Source organism: Sardina pilchardus, chromosome 15 (assembly GCF_963854185.1).
Source record: "Sardina pilchardus chromosome 15, fSarPil1.1, whole genome shotgun sequence".
NCBI lineage: Eukaryota > Metazoa > Chordata > Actinopteri > Clupeiformes > Clupeidae > Sardina > Sardina pilchardus.
Window position 1 is genome coordinate 9,485,293 of NC_085008.1, and position 20,321 is coordinate 9,505,613.

Below are 20,321 nucleotides of genomic sequence, written 5' to 3' on the forward strand. Positions count from 1 at the left end.
ACACGCTGAAAGAACGCCCTTTAAGGTAAGATTTGAACCAGTCAAGAGCTTTCCCAGAAATTCCCAGTTCATATAGTGTAGAAAGGAGAATGTCATGGTTAACCGTATCAAAGGCTGCAGATAAATCTAACAGAATTAACACTGATGACTGAGCAGAGGACTTGGCTACTCTCAATGCTTCAGTCACAGATAGAAGAGCAGTTTCAGTAGAATGACCACTCTTGAAACCAGACTGCATAGGGTCTAGTAGGTTATTCTGATAGAGGAAGTCACACATTTGCTTGAAGACCACTTTCTCCAAAACCTTTGACAAGAAAGGAAGAAGGGAGACAGGTCTGTAGTTCTTCACATCAGTTGAATTAAGTGTACTTTTCTTCAGCAAAGGTGTAATTCTTGCCTGTTTAAAAGAAGAAGGAACTATTCCAGAACTGAGTGAAGTATTAAATACATGTGTGACTGCCGGTATAATAGCGGGTGCTATAGACTGCAGGAGAGTAGACGGGACAGGATCCAAAGGGCATGTTGTTGGACGGCTTCGCTGAAGCAGTTGAGAGACCGCTTCCTCATCAAGAGGAGAGAAAAAGTCCAATGATGGCATCTTGTTAACACCAGGCAGAGTCCTTCTTACAGGGTCATCAAACTGAGCACTTATCTTAGCAACTTTCTCAGTGAAAAATGTTGCAAAGTCATCTGCTGACAGTGAAGTAGCTGATGGCGGTGGTGGAGGATTGAGAAGAGACTTGAACGTAGAAAAAAGTTTTCTGCTGTCAGTGGCGTTCTCAATCTTACTCTGATAGTATGTTCTTTTTGCAAGTGTGACAGTGGATGAAAAAGATGAAAGCATAGACTGGTATTTACTAAGATCATTTCTATCTCCAGATTTATGCCATTTCCTTTCAGCAGCTCTAAGTTCCTTGCGAACTGAGCGTATACTGTTTGTCAGCCATGGGTGGCGAGGTTTAGAACGAGTGGGTCTTGTGGAAAGAGGACATGCTACATTCAGACAGGATGCCAGTGTAGAGCAAAGAGTCTCTGTAGCGTCATTAACCTCAAGTGATGAGAATGAACTCGGAATAGGTAGAGCAGAAGTTATTAATGTTGCAAAATGTTCACTTGAGAGGCTTCTGAGGTTCCGTCGGAATGACATCGTCGGAGCAGGAACTGAAGGGTTATCAAGGAGACGCACAGAGAATCTAATGAAGTAATGATCTGATACATGTAGAGGATTAACCCAAACGTTGTCTGCAGTACAGTTACGTAGCAGAATCATATCAAGATCCTTACCAGCCTTGTGAGTAGGAGGACTGTGAACACGTGTGATACTAAATGAGGAGAGTAAGGACAGGAAGTCAACTGAAGAGGAATTGTCCAAGTGAATATTAAAATCTCCAAGGATCAACAGAGGGCACGTATCCATTGGAATAGCAGACAATAGAATGTCCAACTCATTCAGAAAGTTGCCAAGCTGTCCAGGAGGGCGATAGATAACCACCAAGTACAATTTGTATGGTTCAGTTATCATGATGGCATGATATTCAAACGAGCAGTGGTTTTGAGTCGGCAGCAACTGAGTAAACCTCCAGTCATCAGAGATCAGAAAGCCTGCCCCGCCTCCTCTACCAGAGGAGCGACAGGTATGCGAAAAAGCATACCGGATCTCCTTATTTGGGCAAAGATGGTGACTTTTTTGTAGGCGAACTTCAGAGGTCTATTCAGTCTGATGATCTAGGTGCTTGATTGTATACACCTGTGAAAAGGGACCTGATGAAACCCATGAATAGTAGGCCTAGGGTGCCTCTCACTCGTCTTTTATACATCCTCCCTTCCTTCCTCGGTCCTCGTCCTCACTGATCTAGATAAAGAATGATGGGGCGGCAACAATGGGATAATCTACCCAGTGTTAGTTATCAGTGGGGACAAGCCTGGAGGACTGAGCATCGAGGATCGAGGAGGGATGTTGAGAGGTACCCCTAGACTGTTCAAGTGTTCAGATGCATCATCAATTAAAACTTGATCAGAGGCTTGGTCGCTGGTCTCATTTCAATTTGTGGTAATTGAGTAGCTCTATTTATAGGCTACTGGAAGAGTTGTGAGACCAAGGTTTATACAGCTCTCTGGTTGTAGGCTACCACATTTATAGAAATGAGGCTTAAACCAAACAGGGGTATTTTATTTTTGTATCTCGTGCTCCCTTACATTGGTCAAGTATGTAGTATAAGCCTTGGAATAGTGCAAAAAGATGAGCTGCATCGTGAGGAAAGGTCCAAGGATATTCACACTGGGACAATCACTTTCGGCACCGGGGATACTACAGACGATGGCCCGGTTAACATTCAAGCTGACGATCCACATCCAGGCCTGTTGGGTGGACAAAGCAAGATTGATGACTTTAGGGCCTGGAGTCGTATGCGACCGAAGTTAGCATGCACTAATGACCTCATGAAGTTCTCGGCACAAGGCCCTGGGTGCTCTTCACTCCAGTTATACAAAGGTAAGAAATGTATTGGATAGCTTTTCTTTCAGTGTACACGATAACTCTTGACATTAGTAACCTAAATCAGATGATTCCTTGCAACCCTTTCACTTGTGGTGTTGGCAACGATAACTTCAGACTTTCTTTTCTCTCTTCTACTCCACAGGTGGCACGCCTCTCTCACTAACCCAGCTACCACGAGACTGTGGCTACTCTGTGACAAGGACTGCTGTGGGCCTTAAGTTTCTTGCCCCTTTTGATGGCTGTGATGTTATAGAACAGGTAGGCTATAGTTTTCCTGTTCCATCAGGATTTAATTTTTTTTGTTTTGCTTGTCAGAGTATAGTTACCTCGGATACCATCACTACTTTACACTGACAAGATTTGTGAAAGATTCTTGAAAGACTAGTCTTTTGAGGAAAGCTTGAATGAGGGGCATTCGTTAAGACACACACTTTCCAAAAAAAAAAAATCCCAAATTTTGTCAGTGTAAGGTTGGCTTAATATGTCTGTTAAAATAATCCTTGGGTTGCTTGTTTAGATGAGTTATAACAGAAGGTATTGGTAAATAAAGTTACCTTTGCTATACCAGGTAGTTATAGCATTGTCTGCATGGAGCAAGCTCATGTCTCTTGCTGTATCCTGTTTCAGTATTTTTGTTGGCATACATTTCATGAATTGATTTCAATAGCTTGGAATGCAGTTAAGCTTTCTTGGGTGAAGTCCACCCATTGGCCTCCAGCCCTCTGGTGACATGATTGCACATGGTAACTATTTCAATATGATTTGGTCCCTTGCAAACAGACATGTGAGCATAGGAGTGTGGCCATAATGGTTGTATGGCTCTTCAACCAGAAGTGTGAAGTTGGGCAAAAGGACCCCAAGCAATTTAAGATTTCAATGTGGTCATGTTTCAGGTTTGTTGGGCTAGGTTTGTGACTGCATTATTTTATCTTCCTCCAGGGCAATAACCACTTGCTGCAGCTGTTGTGGCATGGCAATCCAGTAACCCTCTCCTGCCCTGTATCAAGCTCAGGCCTTGTCTCTCCAGTATTATCTACTACTCCAGCTACCGAAGCACCGCTTCCTCCACAGAATCCGTGGATGCATCCCATTTTTGTAGGCTACCACCCTGTAATGCCAGTGGCTCCCCCTCCATCTACTGAAGCACCTACTACAGCTGCCAAGCTTCCTCCACAGAATCCGTGGATGCAGCCCATTTTTGGAGGCTACCACCCTGTAATGCCAGTGGCTCCCCCTCCAGCTACTGAAGCACCTACTACAGCTGCCAAGCTTCCTCCACAGAATCCGTGGATGCAGCCCATTTTTGGAGGCTACCACCCTGTAATGCCAGTGGCTCCCCCCCCAGCTACTGAAGCACCTACTACAGCTGCCAAGCTTCCTCCACAGAATCCGTGGATGCAGCCCATTTTTGGAGGCTACCACCCTGTAATGCCTGAGACTCCAGCTACTGAAGCACCTACTACAGCTGCCGGGCTTCCTCCACATAATCAGTGGATGCAGCCCATTTTTGGAGGCTACCACCCTGTAATGCCTGGGACTCCAGCTACTGTTGCACCAACTACAGCTGCCGAGCTTCCTCCACAGAATCCGTGGATGCAGCCCATTTTTGGAGGCTACCACCCTGTAATGCCTGGTACTCCAGCTACTGTTGCACCAACTGCAGCTGCCGAGCTTCCTCCACAGAATCAGTGGATGCTTCCCATTTTTGGAGGCTACCACCCTGTAATGCCTGAGACTCCAGCTACTGTTGCACCAACTGCAGCTGCCGAGCTTCCTCCACAGAATCAGTGGATGCTTCCCATTTTTGGAGGCTACCACCCTGTAATGCCTGAGACTCCAGCTACTGTTGCACCAACTACAGCTGCCGAGCTTCCTCCACAGAATCAGTGGATGCAGCCCATTTTTGGAGGCTACCACCCTGTAATGCCTGGGACTCCAGCTACTGTTGCACCAACTACAGAAGCCGCTGAACTTCCTCCACAGAATCAGTGGATGCTTCCCATTTTTGGAGGCTACCACCCTGTAATGCCTGGATCTCCAGCTACTGTTGCACCAACTACAGAAGCCGCTGAACTTCCTCCACAGAATCAGTGGATGCAGCCCATTTTTGGAGGCTACCACCCTGTAATGCCTGGATCTCCAGCTACTGTTGCACCAACAACAGAAGCCGCTGAACTTCCTCCACAGAATCAGTGGATTTTTGGAGGATACCACTCTGTAATGCCTGTGGCTCCCCCTCCAGCTACTGAAGCACCTACTACAGCTGCCAAGCTTCCTCCACAGAATCGGTGGATGCAGCCCATTTTTATACCTGGGGTTCTCCCTCCAGCTACCGAAGCACCTACTACAGCTGCCAAGCTTCCTCCACAGAAACAGTGGGTGCCTGTCTTTGGAGGCAATAATGTTTTTCCTTATGGTCAGTGAAGAGACTGTCCTGTCTTTTATTCAAATAGGTGTCATTAATGCATATATTAAAATGTGTACTTGGAATTTAAGTTGTCTGAAGTCATTTGTTCAAGCTGCTTTTCTTGAAGTTAAGAATTGGAAAATGCTAGTTTATAATTCTACTGCCATATTGTTTGTGTGTACAATAATGATCAAGGTTTTACCACAATCTAAGTTAAGTCTTTGTTTCAAGAGGGTAAGGGTTTTGGGAGTCTACTCGACCTTCAAAAACAGATGGTCCTATCATAATGGCAAATCGGCAACAGAATCACCTAAATTACTTTTTTAGCTTTGCTGTGGTGTTCTAAGAAGTTTGGATTTAACATTTCCAAAAACTTGGCTCTATGTAAATTAGAAGGGCCCAAGCACCGAGGTGTGGCCGATGCAGGTGTTTTTGTACAGATTGTTATACACTGCTCAAAAAAATAAAGGGAACACTGGTTCATAGTATAGCATCAAGTCAGTAACACTTGTGGGGATATTGATCTGGCCAGTTACTGTCAGTGTTGGACATCTTACTTAAAGTAATTGGTTACCGTTACATTACTTTTGCCGAAAAGTAATTGAGTTAGTAACTCAGTTACCACACTTTTAAAGTAATTACTCAGCAAAGTAACTGACGCTTTTTATGTTCTATAACGCTATTACCAAAGATCCTTCATTACTATCCGCTTTAACCCTCTCTGCTATTGTGTTCTATAACATCTTTAACGTAAAAGATGTTTATATTAACTGAAGAATAAAAACAATTATTCGGTACCATTAGTGGGTGGAAGTCAGAATGTGCGCATGGCATCCGCCCACCCAGCCCAGGCCCGGGGTGGCTAATCGGGAGATGCGGGAGGATTCCCGGTGGGCCATTAATGTTTTGGGCCGGTCTGAATATTGCGATCTTAAATATATTGTTTCTGGCTCTCGCGGCACTTCAGCAGCCTGGGCTGTGCGGTCGCGGCCCCTTACTCGTAGAGAAACATTGCTTTGGAATGGTATATCCATACACATAAAGAGCTATTTAGCATTGTAAATGCAATTTTCAAGAAACACTATAAATTTGCCAAAGACTGAACCAAATGTTTAATGTAGCCTATGTGTGAGCACACGTGTGTGTAATGATGTGGGCCTACCTGTACCAGTGGCTTGACATTTGTTGGCTAGCAAAATGTATTAGCAAAAACAATTTCACCTCTTGACCTTTCTTCATTATGTGGAGAAAAGTTGCCAAATCGCTTGTAGCCTAACTCACTTTCTGTCAATCATTGCAGAATCACAAGGAAAAAGAACTGACACTACAAACTTTTGGATACTGGGTGGTGTTACAAGACATAATGACTCAAAAGAGCATTAGGCGGCATAACGTTTTTGTAGGCTACTTATTACAATAACTGTGATAAGCTATCAGTCAGGCGCCACTGTATTAACACCAGTTATGGTTATGATGGTTATGGTTAAAGTTCTTATTTTGATGACCAGATCTGAATGGGGTAGGCTACCTACCATTACCAGTGGGCTCAGTTCAAACAGGGTCTCTTTTAGGCTACATAGCCATTTTTCACACGTGTCCGGATAATGTAATAATCAATAATGTCAGAATCATCCCTTATTAGACATTATCTGGTATTACTATACTATTATATCTCTAATTATCCATACAGGCTTCTGATAACATTCACGAGGCGTACAGCACACTGCACATTGATGACCAGACACAAAAGTACAGTTGTGCTCGTCTTTTCTTCTTCTTTTTTCAAATTCCGAGGAGATATCTCAGGCCTAACTGTTTACTGCCCAGTCTCTCTTCTGTTAACCATCCGAAAGTAAGAACCTATGCATTTCTAGAATCTCTTCCCAGAGTGCTTTGCTTGTCCAATATGGAGGAACTTACGGTGGAGGTGCGAGGCTCCAACGGAGCTTTTTATAAGGTAAATATTGAAATTAATGTATTTTTTTGAGTGATCTCTGGGCCAGCGGAGAGATTAAGAACTTGAAAAATCTAAATGTTGTTAAACAAATGTTGACCATACGATACAAATGTATGATCTCACAGTTAGCTACCATGATCACTTCAACGGAGATTACAAAACTAGCATTTGTCGGCTACCATTACGTAGCTGACTGATTATGAAGTGAAAATGTATAGTGTTACAGCTAGCTAGCTGGCTTTTGGGATTGTCATTTTCTCATAAAGGCATAGCAAACTGCAGATAATGTCGAGGAAATAAACAATCGTCCAATGTAATATAAACGGGGTGCATTCCTTACTTAACTTCGCCACAAAGCTATCGATACCTTGCTAGCTAATTGCTGTAGCTAACCAGTTTTATTTTCGTGCTTACCACGCAACATCATTTAGCTTTGCTGCTAACGATGGACCTCATCTGGAGTTTGTTAGCTTCCTAGTTTATCAAGAGCAAAATATTATGGTAATTTGTGTGAAGTGTTCGCTTTGTTGAATGTATTGAATATATTTCGTACTACTGATACATCCACGAAACCCAGATATTCTTGAATGTGCACTAACTTAACGCAAAACGTTATCTGTTGTGAATGTGTGTGCGCAATCGAATGATGTCAACCAGGACATAGCTAACTTAGCATGTAGATAGCTAACGTACCTGAAACTGAAAATGTTTTATAGGACCAAAGTCGGTTAGCTAATTTGTGTCTCTGGCTTGCTAGCAGTACCATTACGTTTGGCCTCAGATTATCGCAAGTCAACCTAGCTAATGGCATTTGTACAGTTTGTCAGCGAGGCTGATTGGAACTGTCTTTGAATTGATGCACAAGTCTCTTCAACTGACTGAATGAACATCAGTGACACCAGCTCTACACAACCCAAACGCAAGACTAACTCATTAAATTGGTCTAAATAAATGACATTTCGCGGCCAAGAGCTTCCGATTCATGGAAAATATGGTCATTCAAGGCTTGTGTAGCTAATAACACAGCGTGGTCTCATTATGCTAACATAACATGATTCAATATGTTGTAACTAATGAGATTGAAGTAGTCGACCATTGAGCTTGCTGTTTTTTCAGTGCTTTGAACTTGAATGATTGAAGATCAGTGGTTCAAAGGTTGCAAAGGAACGGTTGCATTCTTAGTAAAAGCCTTGTTGAAATACATGTCTGTAAATGTGTACACTTAAAACCACGCTTTCCAAAAATGGCAAAAACAATGAAATGGTATAGTTTATATTACACCCGACTTTAGTCAGTGTGCCTTTGGGCCTTGTCTCGCAGAGCATTTGTCTTACTGTATGGGTACAGTACCTTCACCATTGCACCCTGTTCATTAGGCAGGGTTCCTTTCTTTTATTGGAAAAGTTTGCCAGGTGGAGTTATTATGCTATCACAGGGTCATCCGAAAGTTATTCCATGTATGTCTCTCTGGCCCAGGCGCCTGCAGCCACCCGTCAGCTGTTCGCTTTCAGTCTTAAGCTGTCATCAGGTTCAGCAGATACTTTGGACGCCAGGTCTATTTTTGAATAGCAGTTTTAGAGATAGCTTATACACTCACTGTAGAGGCAATTTAAGTGCAGCGTTAAGGTCATTTTCAGTTCCTGTACATTTTTAATGAAAGCACTTCTAATTACCAGTTTTTTGGAACGTTCACCGCAAAACAATTTTTGTTAGTTATTTGTCAGAATTTGTTGGTGTTGGAAAAATCTCGAAAGAATTTATGACAATATCTTGTTTCAAGTGGCTAGACTAACTTTCAGTGAGACACAAGCGTTTATGAGCACTGCACCTGTTCATTCACAGTACAGTGGGTATGTTTCAGTTCATCACTAAACTTGGTTGCTTAGCAAAGCATATACTTGAAAGTTGATATTCACCAAGCGACACATGCCGCATGCCGTTGGTGCATTGTCCTTAAGAATCTTTGCCACTCCCATGCTTTGACACTTATCAGGAGAAAATAAAAAATGAAATAATACTTTTTCTCTTGTAGGGCTATGTCAAGGATGTGCATGAAGATTCACTCTCCATTTCCTTTGAAAATAAGTAAGTATAGCAACAATTTGAAACCTACCTCAGAGAATAAATCGCTTCAAGTTCGAGGATTTATTGTTGGTGTTGCAATAGAGGAAGAACAGAAGACACAATGAGAAACTAAACACGCCACACCATGTTCAGATGCACCGTGCTTTGTCTGAAACAGTTAGGGACAAAGAAAAGAGTTTATTATTTATTTATTTCATAGCTGGCAACCAGAGAGACAGTTTCCCTTCAATGATGTCCGGTTGCCGCCACCCCCTGATGCCAAGAAAGAGATTGGTGAAGGGGATGAAGTGGAGGTAAGCTGCTTTGATTTGGCCAGTTCTGTGTACTGGTATAATGTGTGGGCAGTGGGAGCTTGAGGTTCTATTGTTAGTGTTACTGTTCTTTTACCCAGATCTTCTCCCGAGCAAATGATCAGGAACCTTGTGGCTGGTGGCTAGCTAAAGTTCGCATGACTAAAGGAGATGTGAGTATCTTTACAACCACCGATCCCTTTTATGGTTCTTTACCTTTTGTTTGTTGTGTTCTTGCCTAAAGGTTGAAGGTTGTTATCTACATGTGACTGTTTCTGTATGCACAGTTTTACGTGATTGAGTATGCAGCCTGTGACGCCACCTACAATGAAATAGTCACATTTGAACGCCTCAGGCCTGTGAACCAAAACAAGCCTGTGTCAAAAAACTCCTTCTTCAGATGCACCGTTCCCATTCCTGACGACATAAAATCAGCGTACGTACAGCCACCTCAAGTTCATGTTCATTTTCACAGCTACTCACCACATATGAATCTGAACATACACTATATTGCCAAAGGTATTGGGTCAACTGCCTTGACCCCCACATGAACTTCAATCACATCCTATTCTTAATCCATAGGGCTTAATATGACATTGGTCCACCTTTTGCAGCTATAACAGCTTCAACTCTTCTGGGAAGGCTTCCTACAAGGTTTAGGAGTGTGTTTATGGGCATTTTTGACCATTCTTTCAGAAGTGCATTTGTGAAGTCAGTTGGGAACATGGAATTGTCCAAAATCTCTTGATTAATGCTGAAGTATTCGGAGTTCCTTTCACTACAACTAAGAGGCCAAGCCCAGCTCAGGGATGGCCCCTGGACCTACGTCATATTAAAACCTATGGATTAAGAATAGGATGTGATTGAATTTGCATGTATTAAAAGTACCTTGTTCTTAAAGTGTGTTGAGATGTAGTTGTCTGTTCAGTCAGTCTGCTGTCTGATGTGTATCATTGTCATGTTCAGTTTTGAATACTTTTCTGCGTCATCTTAGGTGTGAATGTGAACAGGCACACAAGGACTTCAAGAAGGCAGTGGGAGCCAGCCGGATATTTTACAGTCCTGAAAAAGGCCAGTTGGTTGTGTTGGTGAGTTCAGCTTTCATCCCACACACGTTCATCAAACATTTTCATTGCATCACAGGGAGACATACTAGGCCACATTTCATGATGTTTTTCCTCTTCCAGTCCAAGAATGAATCCACAGTCAAGCGTGTTCCCCTGCTCAGTGACATGCACCTGCGGAGCATCCGCACCAAGCTGATGCTGATGTCCAGGAACGAGGAGGCCACTAAACACCTAGAGGTGAAAAGTGCACCATAGGCACCATACACTTTGTGTGAGGTCAAAAACAGCAATGTGGAGATAGGGTCAGAAAAGGTTACAGCGTGCTGCAGTGTCTATAACAGACTGTTTAGACTCTGGATAACCTTTTGTAAGGTAATACCTATGTAATAGCAACATTTGCTGGGGTTTTAGATGTGATGAAAAGGAATCCACTGTCACATTTTGAACAATATTTCCCCCCCAATTTCCTTCTTGGTGGGTTTTTTTCTGATGAGTTATGTTGAGGTGCAGTTGAGGCCTACCTAATGTAACCTCGGCCTATTTCTGAACCTGTGTCTTGACTAAATTTAGAGCGCAATTTCCACTAAAACGGTGCCATGCTTTCTGTTCTAGAGCACAAAGCAGCTGGCTTCAGCCTTCCAGGAGGAGTTCACTGTTCGAGAGGACCTGATGGGCCTGGCTATCGGGAGCCACGGGAGCAACATCCAGCAGGCCAGGAAGGTACCTGGAGTCACTGCCATCGAACTGGATGAACAAAGCGGCACGTTCAGGATTTACGGAGAGGTTTGTGCTAATCCATTTCTGGTTCTTAGCAGATATGACCTATTATCTATTAGCTATTTCTATTAGCAGGTATACTGATAGAAATAGCCCTAATATGAACCTAGGGTCCAGCCTGGGGGTGATGGGACATTATTTATTTGTATATTTTTACTAATTGAAGTGTTAATGTTTTGGTCATTTCATTGTGTTTTGCTGTTACTGTAGAGTGCTGAAGCCGTAAAGAAGGCGAGAAGCTATCTGGAGTTTGTGGAGGACTCTGTGCAGATTCCCAGAAATTTGGTTGGTGAGTAAAAAAGCTTTGCATCAAAGACTGTCCACCATTGTGGTTACTGCACTGTGAAGATCCTGACTCTAAAAGCTCATATGTGTTATAGGCAAAGTAATTGGCAAAAATGGAAAAGTCATCCAGGAGATTGTTGATAAGTCAGGGGTGGTGAGGGTACGCATTGAAGGGGACAATGACAATAAACTCCCTCGACAAGAGGTAAGCTTCTTTTTCGTAGTGTCATGTTTGCCAAAAGCTTTGTTACGTGACTAACTGTGTATTTTCTTTTTAAAGCTTCTGTCATGTCACCAGGTAATTGTTCACAACGCTATTAAGCTTCCTACCATTCAGCTAGAATGTAGCAAAAATAACCTATAGATCCTTTAATGTTGCTCTCCCTTTGAATACCTTAAAAGTAGTATTGCTTAGCAAAAAGTTCCTACTTGCCTTGTCTGATAAAAACATCCACACATAGCACTTGTTGACATTTATACGTTTACAACTGAAATTTATTTACTTTTTTAATGAATTTTCATATATTCCCGGTTGTACATACATGAACTCAAAATTTAATGCAGCCTTGGCTTTTGTACTTTCTGACACAGGGAATGGTCCCGTTCACATTTGTCGGCACAAAGGAGAGCATCGGCAACGTTCAGGTTCTGCTGGAATACCACATCGCCTACCTGAATGTACGTATTACAGTGAGACCTTGAGAAACCAACAAAATCCTTGTTACTCCTGATGAATATGCGCTAACTGAATTGATGAGGCCTAACAATATGAACAAAAAAAATGTATATTGTCGGAGAATAGTGTTAATTGCCTTAATAAGTGTGGGCGGTCGTAGTGTGCGATTCCAACTAATCCGTCGGGTCCTTGCAGGAGGTGGAGCAGCTGCGTATGGAGCGCCTGCAGATCGACGAGCAGCTCCGGCAGATCGGCATGGGCTACAGACCCCAGCCTGGGCGCCCGGGAGACAAGGACAAGGGCTACACCACGGACGACAGCGCCTCCAACATGCCCCTCCACAACAGCCGCTCCTACTCGGGCAGGGGCCGCGGGCGCAGGGGCCCCAACTATACGTCTGGCTATGGTACTGAAGCCCCTATCTAGATGCTTTTGTAACTTAGGTTGGCAACCCTCAATTTGTATGTATACCTCTTTATGTAGTAGATATACACTGGAAGACCCAGGGCACTGTAATAATACTCTATTACATTGATGAAACAAGAATGTTTAAGGGTGTATGATCTCAGATGCAGGACGTCATGTTAAATACTGTTCATCAACGTCATCCATCACCTGGATCAGCGTCAGTGTGGTTTAGCGCTTGCTGTCATACAGAAAGATGTCCTTGTGTGTTTTCATGAAATGCAACTCACGCCCCTTGTGTAATTATGCTGAAACGAAACTGTGGTACAGCTAGTGAAATAGCAATGAAATGAAACTGAAACTGCCATTAACAGTGAAATGAAACCTAAAAGAAAATATTCTTACAAATAGGTCATTACAAGTAGTTTCTTCCATATGCAGCTACTTTCTAAGTATCAAATGAAAAAAGAATAAGTACAACTGCACATGGCAGACAAGATGCATCAGTTGTATTGAGTGCCTTCAACCCATACTGAACTGCCACAATGGTAGTGTCCCTTGAAGTGTGTTTGCATGAATTTGTGTATCTGATTGCACTTCCCCACATATAACGCAAAGTCTAAACTCAATCCAGTTGAAGTTGCACGTTAATATTGATCAGTGACTTTCTGAAATTAATTTAAATGAATTCTGTCAACGGTAGGCACCAACTCCGATCAGTCCAATGCCTCTGAGACAGAGTCCGAGCGCAAGGACGAACTGAGCGATTGGTCTCTGGCGGCCGAGGAGCCAGAGCGGGGCCCGCGGCAGCAGAGGGACAGCCGCCGGAGACCCGGTCCTGGGCGTGGACGAGGAGCACCGTGGGGGAGAGGCCGTGGAGGAGGGAGAGGAGGCTCGACCTCCATCAGCTCTGGTAAGACCACGTTTTTGATAGAAAGAAACAAGCAAGCATGCACATCCAACCTCTGGGTGCTGGACGAACTGGGTATCAAATGAATAAAAGAAAAGTCCGCTACCGCTACGCTACACTATGAGCTCTTGATGGATAATTTAATGTTGTGACGTTTCGGGCGTTAGCTCTTTCTCAGACAGACAAGACATGTTAAGACCACGTCTTTGACCACGCTGGTTAGTATCGAGAGGGGGTGACGTTAGTTTCGAAAGCAATACAAACATCAAAAAATTGCAGTTGGAAGAATGTGTAAATGTATACAGAAAAGGTAAATACATCGTTTCCTGACTGCCGATGCAGGTTATTATCAGTTTGTAAAGGTTAGGCGAAGTAGGAGCTAACATTAGGAATCTCTGATCAATCTGATTGGTTAAGCTGGTCTAGCGATTCCAAATTTCATACTCATATTACAGTGGAACATTTCCCAATTGTGAGTACCAGGCTGGTAATAAACAGCGATCACAAAAAACTGAAATATATTTCCCACATGGATCATTTACATCAGGGCTATTCAACTTCAGTACCAAGAGGGCCGAATGGAAAAATCACTGGGTTTTCAGGGGCCACATAAAATAAGACGCCACAAAATAATTGTATCCAACAATATTTGATAAAATCAGAGTAAATTGAATTTTATACACTGGCATAGAAACTAAGATCATAGCCTATTATCCATATCCATAAAAAAATTTTCTCAGACAGGTGATAGGCTGCCACACAAACTATACAAGTATTTGAAAACACCCAGGCAAACCATAGTATTTCATACCTGATGTCTGATAGCTGCCATATCATGCATCAGTGGGAAAAATTGCAGTGTTGATTTAACTAGCCTACTTCAAGATAATTAGGCTCATAAGTGTTTCAAACACACACAGTAGCCTACAGCGCCAATCTCTCAAATACACTTAGCATTGAATTTAAAGAAAAAGTAATGCCAGCTCTGCCTCTGTTTATCTATTTCACGATTTCTTACCGCCAAAGATTCTAAACTTCGAGCCTGCGCAAATCACAAACAATAACATTCCCACGAGTGGAGTGAAGATGGCTCTGTCTAAAGAAACGTCTAATTGACAACGAGAATCGTTCATTTTACCCTCTGCAACAAGTACGAGACTTTCATGTTTATTGTGCAACGAATCCATCGCTGCAAAGAAGTAATATAAAGTCAAGAGGCAATTCTCTACAAACCACAGCTCCTTCACTAACTTTCCCGAGGGCTCGGAGGAACGGAGACCGGGTATGATTGTATTACATTTTCGATTTGCGCACGCTCGAGGTTTAGAATCTTTGGCGGTAAGAAATCGTAATTTAATCAACATTTAATTTAAAACTAGTTACACATTTGGAAATGTCAGTATGTGTAGTGATGTGCTGTGTTCTCTGAGTGAAGATATCTGGAAGAATTAGTCTGGCCAATAGGGGCGGGCCGACAGTGCGCTACTCGCCAATCATATGAAGATCTATGCACACCCGTCAAAGCGAGTTCATTCTCATGACGAGACACGCGGGCCACAGGAAATTTGAAGCGGGCCACATCTGGCCCGCGGGCCGCTAGTTGAATAGGCCTGATTTACATGATGTGCATCTGCATCTGTGCACCTAATTTGTAGCTTGGTGCACTGATATGAAACTGATCTTTTTGCCCAAGGACTAGTTTTAGTAGTTTTTTGTATTGGTATCAAAATGCATACACTGAAGTTGATATTCTTTCTCTCCAGTTCTTCGTGATCCTGATGGGAACCCGTACAGCCTGCTAGACAACACGGAGACGGACCAGACGGCCGACACGGACGCAAGCGACTCTCACGCCAACAGTGCAGGAAACCGTCGTCGTAGGTCTCGCCGTCGCCGCACCGACGAGGACGCCACCCTGATGGACAACATGAGCGAGTCTGACAATGCCTCGCTTAGTGAGAATGGCCTAGGTAAGACCTCTCCTGCAAATACATCACTTCAGAACTGGCCCCTCATATGCTCACTCACTTGTGGCAGCAGTAATGATTTCAAGTCAAGTGATTTGATGATCCATTAAGTGACCGTTTGTAATGTGCTAGGGAAGGCAGTCATCAATCGCCTTTTAAAGTCTTTGTGAATGGGGTGAGGTACCACTCCTCGGGCCCTAAAATTCTCGTGCGGAACAGCCACAAGCACGAGTTCGGTCTCTTAGACGTGGTCAAAGGAGCAAATCTGTCCGTTAAGGGACGAGGCGTCTTCATAGACTGTGGCCCTCTTTGTAGATGATTCTGAGGCCAAGCCACAGCGCCGTAACCGTAGCAGGCGTCGCCGTCTCCGTCCTCCCGAGGAGAGGCAGCCAGGTAACAGGTGGACACTGTGTGCTGTGTGCCAAAGCGCATGTTGGAAGTTGTCGTGTTCACTCACAAAACTAGCATGGCAAGGTCTGGGGCATGGAGGAAAGTGCCTCTAAGGTCTGTGCCTGGATGATGTTTGCGCTTGAACATGATCTGGACTCATAACCACATAACCTTAGAACAATTATTTTAGCTTGTGTGGTTATGAATCTTGTCAGAATCCAGAGAATCTTATGTTAACAGCAATATCTAATAGAACTAACCAATGTGTGAATTCAAAACCATATTATTTTGTTTGAAATGGAATGGCCTTGCTGACCTTGACCTACGTTAGTATCTGTTAATTAATTCATCTAATAAAACCAATAAGGTCTGTTTGTATCGTATGCGTAACTACATTTTGGATTATTATGCATGGGTAAAGGTAATGTCTTATCATTTGTTCAGAAACCTGAAGCGTCATGTTACGGATCAAGTTTTGTGTTAAAACGTCAAAACTATTTATTTCAGTGACTGTGGCGGATTACATATCACGTGCTGAATCGCAAAGCAGACAGAAGAATCCAAAAGATTTGAAGAAGAAAAAAGACTTGGTAAGTATCACCTGTTATGTAATTTCAGGGTGACCCATGTTAAATATTCATACATCGAGGAAATGTAGATTGAGTTATTTTGTATTTGCAGAAGTGATGGGAATAGTTCTAGGAAGACGTGCTTGTACCAAATGAGTTTATGCTATATTTAGCATTTGCCTGTGCCAATAGGTCCATAATGCTCTACCTCATTTCGGAATTAATCATGGCAGTGTGTTGTACTTAGAAGATAAACAAACATTAATTTGCCGAAGATGTATCCTCCATCAGGCTGTTTTTAACACCCCTACCCTCCTCAGGGACAAGTGGACTCTATCGCAGAGCACAGCCCTTCGGCCACCACGAGCAATGGCCCGAGCACCAAAGGTGGCGACACCGGAAAAGCTCAGCGGGTCTCTGCTGAAAGGCCGTCGAAAGTCAATTACCAGGACAACGGAAAGAAGCAGGCTGTCATGAACGGAATCTCTTAAAGTGGCTGTCATCGTCTTTTCTTTCTTTTTTTTTTGAAGAAAAAACAAACTCCTAACCGTTACATTTTTACAATAGTGCTTGTAAAAGCTTGCCAAAGATAGACATATGGACTTCCAGATTTCTCTCTACTGCACTTTTCAGTTCCTTCACCATGGAACAAAAATGAAGGGGTGGGAAGGTTTTGATTAATTATGGAAGAGAAGGAAATAAGAAAAATAATACATACATAAATAAATAAACACACACACTAAGTTGCGCCTAATGATGTTTTTAAGTACATGATCAGATGTTGTGCCTTTGGTGAGTACAAATAGACAAAGTTGGCCGGTTCTTTAAAACGTATCTGGAAATTAAGACGATGACAATGGGGAAGAGTCTAGGCATCTTAACATTTTATTGAGGAGAGTTAGCTGCTTTTTTGTTACATTTTAATATGCAACCACTTCTTCATATGTGGAAAAACTAGGAAATGCAGTCTGGAAAAGGAAAAAAAAAATTGCACTGAATTGTAACACTTTCCCTTTAGAAAACTTCTGGTCTGGAAACTGGTCTGTTATTGTTGTTGTCCATTTTAAATGCTTCAAGAAAAGCACTCCGCTGAGATATTTTAAGTTTGTTTCTCATACTTTGGCAGGAAGGTAATTGACAGTGACTGTTTTTGCAAAAGAAGCCTTTTTTGGTTTATTTATTATGAAATGTACAGTATTTAAGAAGTAAGCAGTTATTTTCTGTCAACACTAAACTGGCTGAACGCACTTGCACGCAGGTGACAATTTGGACTACTGAAAGATCAATTTCCAGATATTCTGTTATGTAAACTACGTTTGTTAGTCCTTATTTTTTTTTTAAATGATCATTATGGTTGTTTGATGTGCAATATGTTTTGTATGCAAGTAGTTCTTAAATAAAAATTTGATCTTCCAGACAATGTTCATGACAAGAGTCTTTGGAAAACTACTTATTTATCTGTTGCAGCCTTACTAAAGCCAGCATGAAGTAAAGTCAAAGTAAGTAGAGATATGATCGTAATCAAATTAAATCTGTAGCATTTCATTGAATTCATATAATTATGCCAATGCACAGTCAACACAAAAATTCCATCCAATTACAGAAAAGAAGTTTATTTCTTTAATTGTCCATCAAGTAAATCTTTTGCTTCATTAATCTTTGCAGCAATGTATGGTGAGCCACCTGTAAAAAGAGTTATGTTAGTATCTGCATAAAAAAGAGTTATGGAAATATGGAGCACATCTAAAGGATAATGAATCTTGCCTCTGTCTGGATGATTTAAAACCATTAGCTTTCTGTGTGCTTCTCTTATCTTGGTCTTGTTTGCTGTTGGACTAAGGAGAGAACATATGAATATGTGCAGATACAAGCAAGTATCCAAACTACAATTTAAAAATGAGATGTGCTTGCTTGTACAGTATGTCTTACCTGACCCCTAATACCAAGGTAGCTTCCCTCTTGTTCATTTTGGGATCAAACCCACCCTTGTAGTACCCACTACCAAAAGACTGTAATGGACAAAGAAAAACCCAGGGTAATTTCATATTACATACTATCAGTACACGACACCAAATATGTCATGTATACACATATATATATATTATGTGCACTCACCGGGAAACTTTTCATAGCTTGTTTAACCTGAGGCTCCATGTGTTTCATTGCTTGTATGGCATAACGACCTACACCAAACATAAAACCAACAGGGCAGAATAAAGGTTATGAAGAGTTAACTACGGTGATATACAACTTTTTTTTAAGCTTAGTGTATTAAAATCTTGTTTTTCATGCACTTACCTGCGAATCCTGCAGCAGCCAGTGTCAGGCCCACAGCCACCATAGAGCTCGCCTACAAATTAGAGAACAATATTACTTGATTGCACCGTTTAACAAATTCAGACGAGCTATTTGCATTTAATAATTTCTACCATCAGGTTCTGCATCATCACCAGGAAGCAGTAACTGGGTTATATTCTTATATCTGTGGTAAGAATTCTTAAAGTTGTGTCGATTTCCTTCACTGAAATTACAGCTACGATCATGATAAAAACCCGTATGACTAGGAATCTTAAGATATCATAAAACATTTCATGATGTGTTTAGATGCTTCTATCAGAGGGTGTTTAGATGCTGCTGTCGGAATTAAGCTTTAAATCTTAGAATAGATACTTCTTTCTGCAGCAATTAAAGGCAAATGCCCGGCACATTTCCAGAGGATAACTATGTAACATATCCTATTATTTAACTCATGCTTCGTGATTACAGTGTGCAATACCAGGACTTGAACATACACCACCACAAGCTTCAAGGCATTGGTGAAGTTGTCTGACCGATCATCGAACCTCGTGCAAGGTAATCAAGCTTAAAGTGTTACAGTAGTACAGTATTCATTCAGTAGTATCTAGACTTTTACTCGCAGAAGTACCTACTGTGTTACCTTAGGCTACGTGGCAAGCATAAAGGTAAAGCAACAAGATAATTCTAGCTAACGTTATCTAATTAGCTAGCAGTAATCCTAGCAACCTAGCCAGCTAAAACAACGCTATTCCCCTTAACTAGTTTAATATACAAAGTAAAGGAACAGTCAAAATGTAAGCATTAGCCTACCATATTTCTTTGTAGCTGAGGTCCTTTCTTATTAAACGCTTTTAATCATAGCTCAGTGTCATGGTGTGCTACAGAGCAATGTCATTGCAAACCTCATGTTTTGATATGTGGGTGACATCTGAACTTTGTGCCTTGCGATGGTCGTAAACCGAATAGTATGTCGCAAAACAATCATACTGACGTAAACACTTGGCTCCTTCCTTCACAGTAGGTCAGTAGCCTATTCTCGCATAAATGACTTATATTAAACATAGAAAGATATTTGGTGATAGAAAGATATTTGGTATTCCACACGAGCGCTAAACAAATGTCTGCTTAAGTTGCAATTGTTTCTAGAGGAGCTCCTGACAGCTGACATTTTTTAAGGATAGGCCTACAGAGACACACTATTAAAAAGACTTTGACTGCAGTCTATCATTAGGCTGAGTCTATTTGGCCTGATATCAATCATTGTTGGAATACCGTTTTATCATACTTAAATAAAAGAGAGACACATTTAAAAGTGTCTTTCTGTTAAAGAAGGCAGCTTCAAGTAGGTCGGACCCTATCGAGATATGAAAATGCATAGGCTAATGTCATTGGCCCAGTTATGATCTTTTTCTACTTGCATTAATGAAGTTAAGCTCGAAATACTCCTTTACTTATTATTCCCAAGAAGAACCAGATGGATAACCACATGCATTCTGTTTGAAGTAATTTGAGACCAATGGTTAGTTATGAATAGTTTAGAGGCCTAGGCTATAGCCTATTGATGACAGATTAAGCCATTTATCAAACTAACTTAGCTTAAACAACTTAATAAATTAGCCTAATAAATAGATATGTAGCAACATGTAAATAGGCTAGGCCTACTTATTAATGGCAACATAATATTCAGCAAGGGCTTACTTCCAACTTGCATAGCCTAACACACATGTTGGAGATAGCTACC

The 20,321-nt window shown here is 41.9% G+C and overlaps 3 protein-coding genes across 7 annotated transcripts; 2 read left to right on the forward strand and 1 right to left on the reverse strand.

Annotated features, from left to right (window-relative positions):
* Positions 1 to 2,103: 2,103 nt before the first annotated feature.
* On the forward strand, positions 2,104 to 4,992 carry LOC134102811 (uncharacterized). Its single transcript, XM_062557056.1, has 3 exons — positions 2,104 to 2,491; positions 2,640 to 2,755; positions 3,437 to 4,992. Exons 1-3 carry the CDS (start codon positions 2,143 to 2,145, stop codon positions 4,919 to 4,921), a joined length of 1,950 nt encoding a protein of 649 aa, XP_062413040.1. The 5' UTR covers positions 2,104 to 2,142; the 3' UTR covers positions 4,922 to 4,992.
* Positions 4,993 to 6,756: 1,764 nt separating this feature from the next.
* Positions 6,757 to 17,706, forward strand: fxr1 (FMR1 autosomal homolog 1). 5 transcript variants are annotated; one of them, XM_062555636.1, is made up of 18 exons: positions 6,757 to 6,861; positions 8,894 to 8,946; positions 9,146 to 9,239; positions 9,338 to 9,409; positions 9,524 to 9,672; positions 10,231 to 10,324; positions 10,424 to 10,540; positions 10,916 to 11,086; positions 11,291 to 11,369; positions 11,461 to 11,570; positions 11,646 to 11,663; positions 11,957 to 12,043; positions 12,237 to 12,447; positions 13,150 to 13,359; positions 15,120 to 15,326; positions 15,639 to 15,716; positions 16,221 to 16,303; positions 16,603 to 17,706. In XM_062555636.1, the coding sequence occupies exons 1-18, from the start codon at positions 6,811 to 6,813 to the stop codon at positions 16,771 to 16,773; spliced, it is 2,055 nt and encodes a 684-aa protein (XP_062411620.1). In that variant the 5' UTR covers positions 6,757 to 6,810; the 3' UTR covers positions 16,774 to 17,706. The 5 variants fall into 5 exon arrangements, with proteins under 5 accessions (XP_062411620.1, XP_062411623.1, XP_062411622.1 ...); XM_062555639.1 differs by lacking the exon at positions 15,639 to 15,716; XM_062555638.1 differs by lacking the exon at positions 11,646 to 11,663.
* A 173-nt stretch (positions 17,707 to 17,879) lies between these two features.
* On the reverse strand, positions 17,880 to 19,513 carry dnajc19 (DnaJ (Hsp40) homolog, subfamily C, member 19). The gene is made up of 6 exons (XM_062555642.1): positions 19,391 to 19,513; positions 18,581 to 18,632; positions 18,398 to 18,465; positions 18,212 to 18,291; positions 18,047 to 18,117; positions 17,880 to 17,965 (listed from the first exon to the last, which is right to left on the reverse strand). The coding sequence occupies exons 1-6, from the start codon at positions 19,391 to 19,393 to the stop codon at positions 17,895 to 17,897; spliced, it is 345 nt and encodes a 114-aa protein (XP_062411626.1). The 5' UTR covers positions 19,394 to 19,513; the 3' UTR covers positions 17,880 to 17,894.
* Between the last annotated feature and the right edge of the window lie 808 nt (positions 19,514 to 20,321).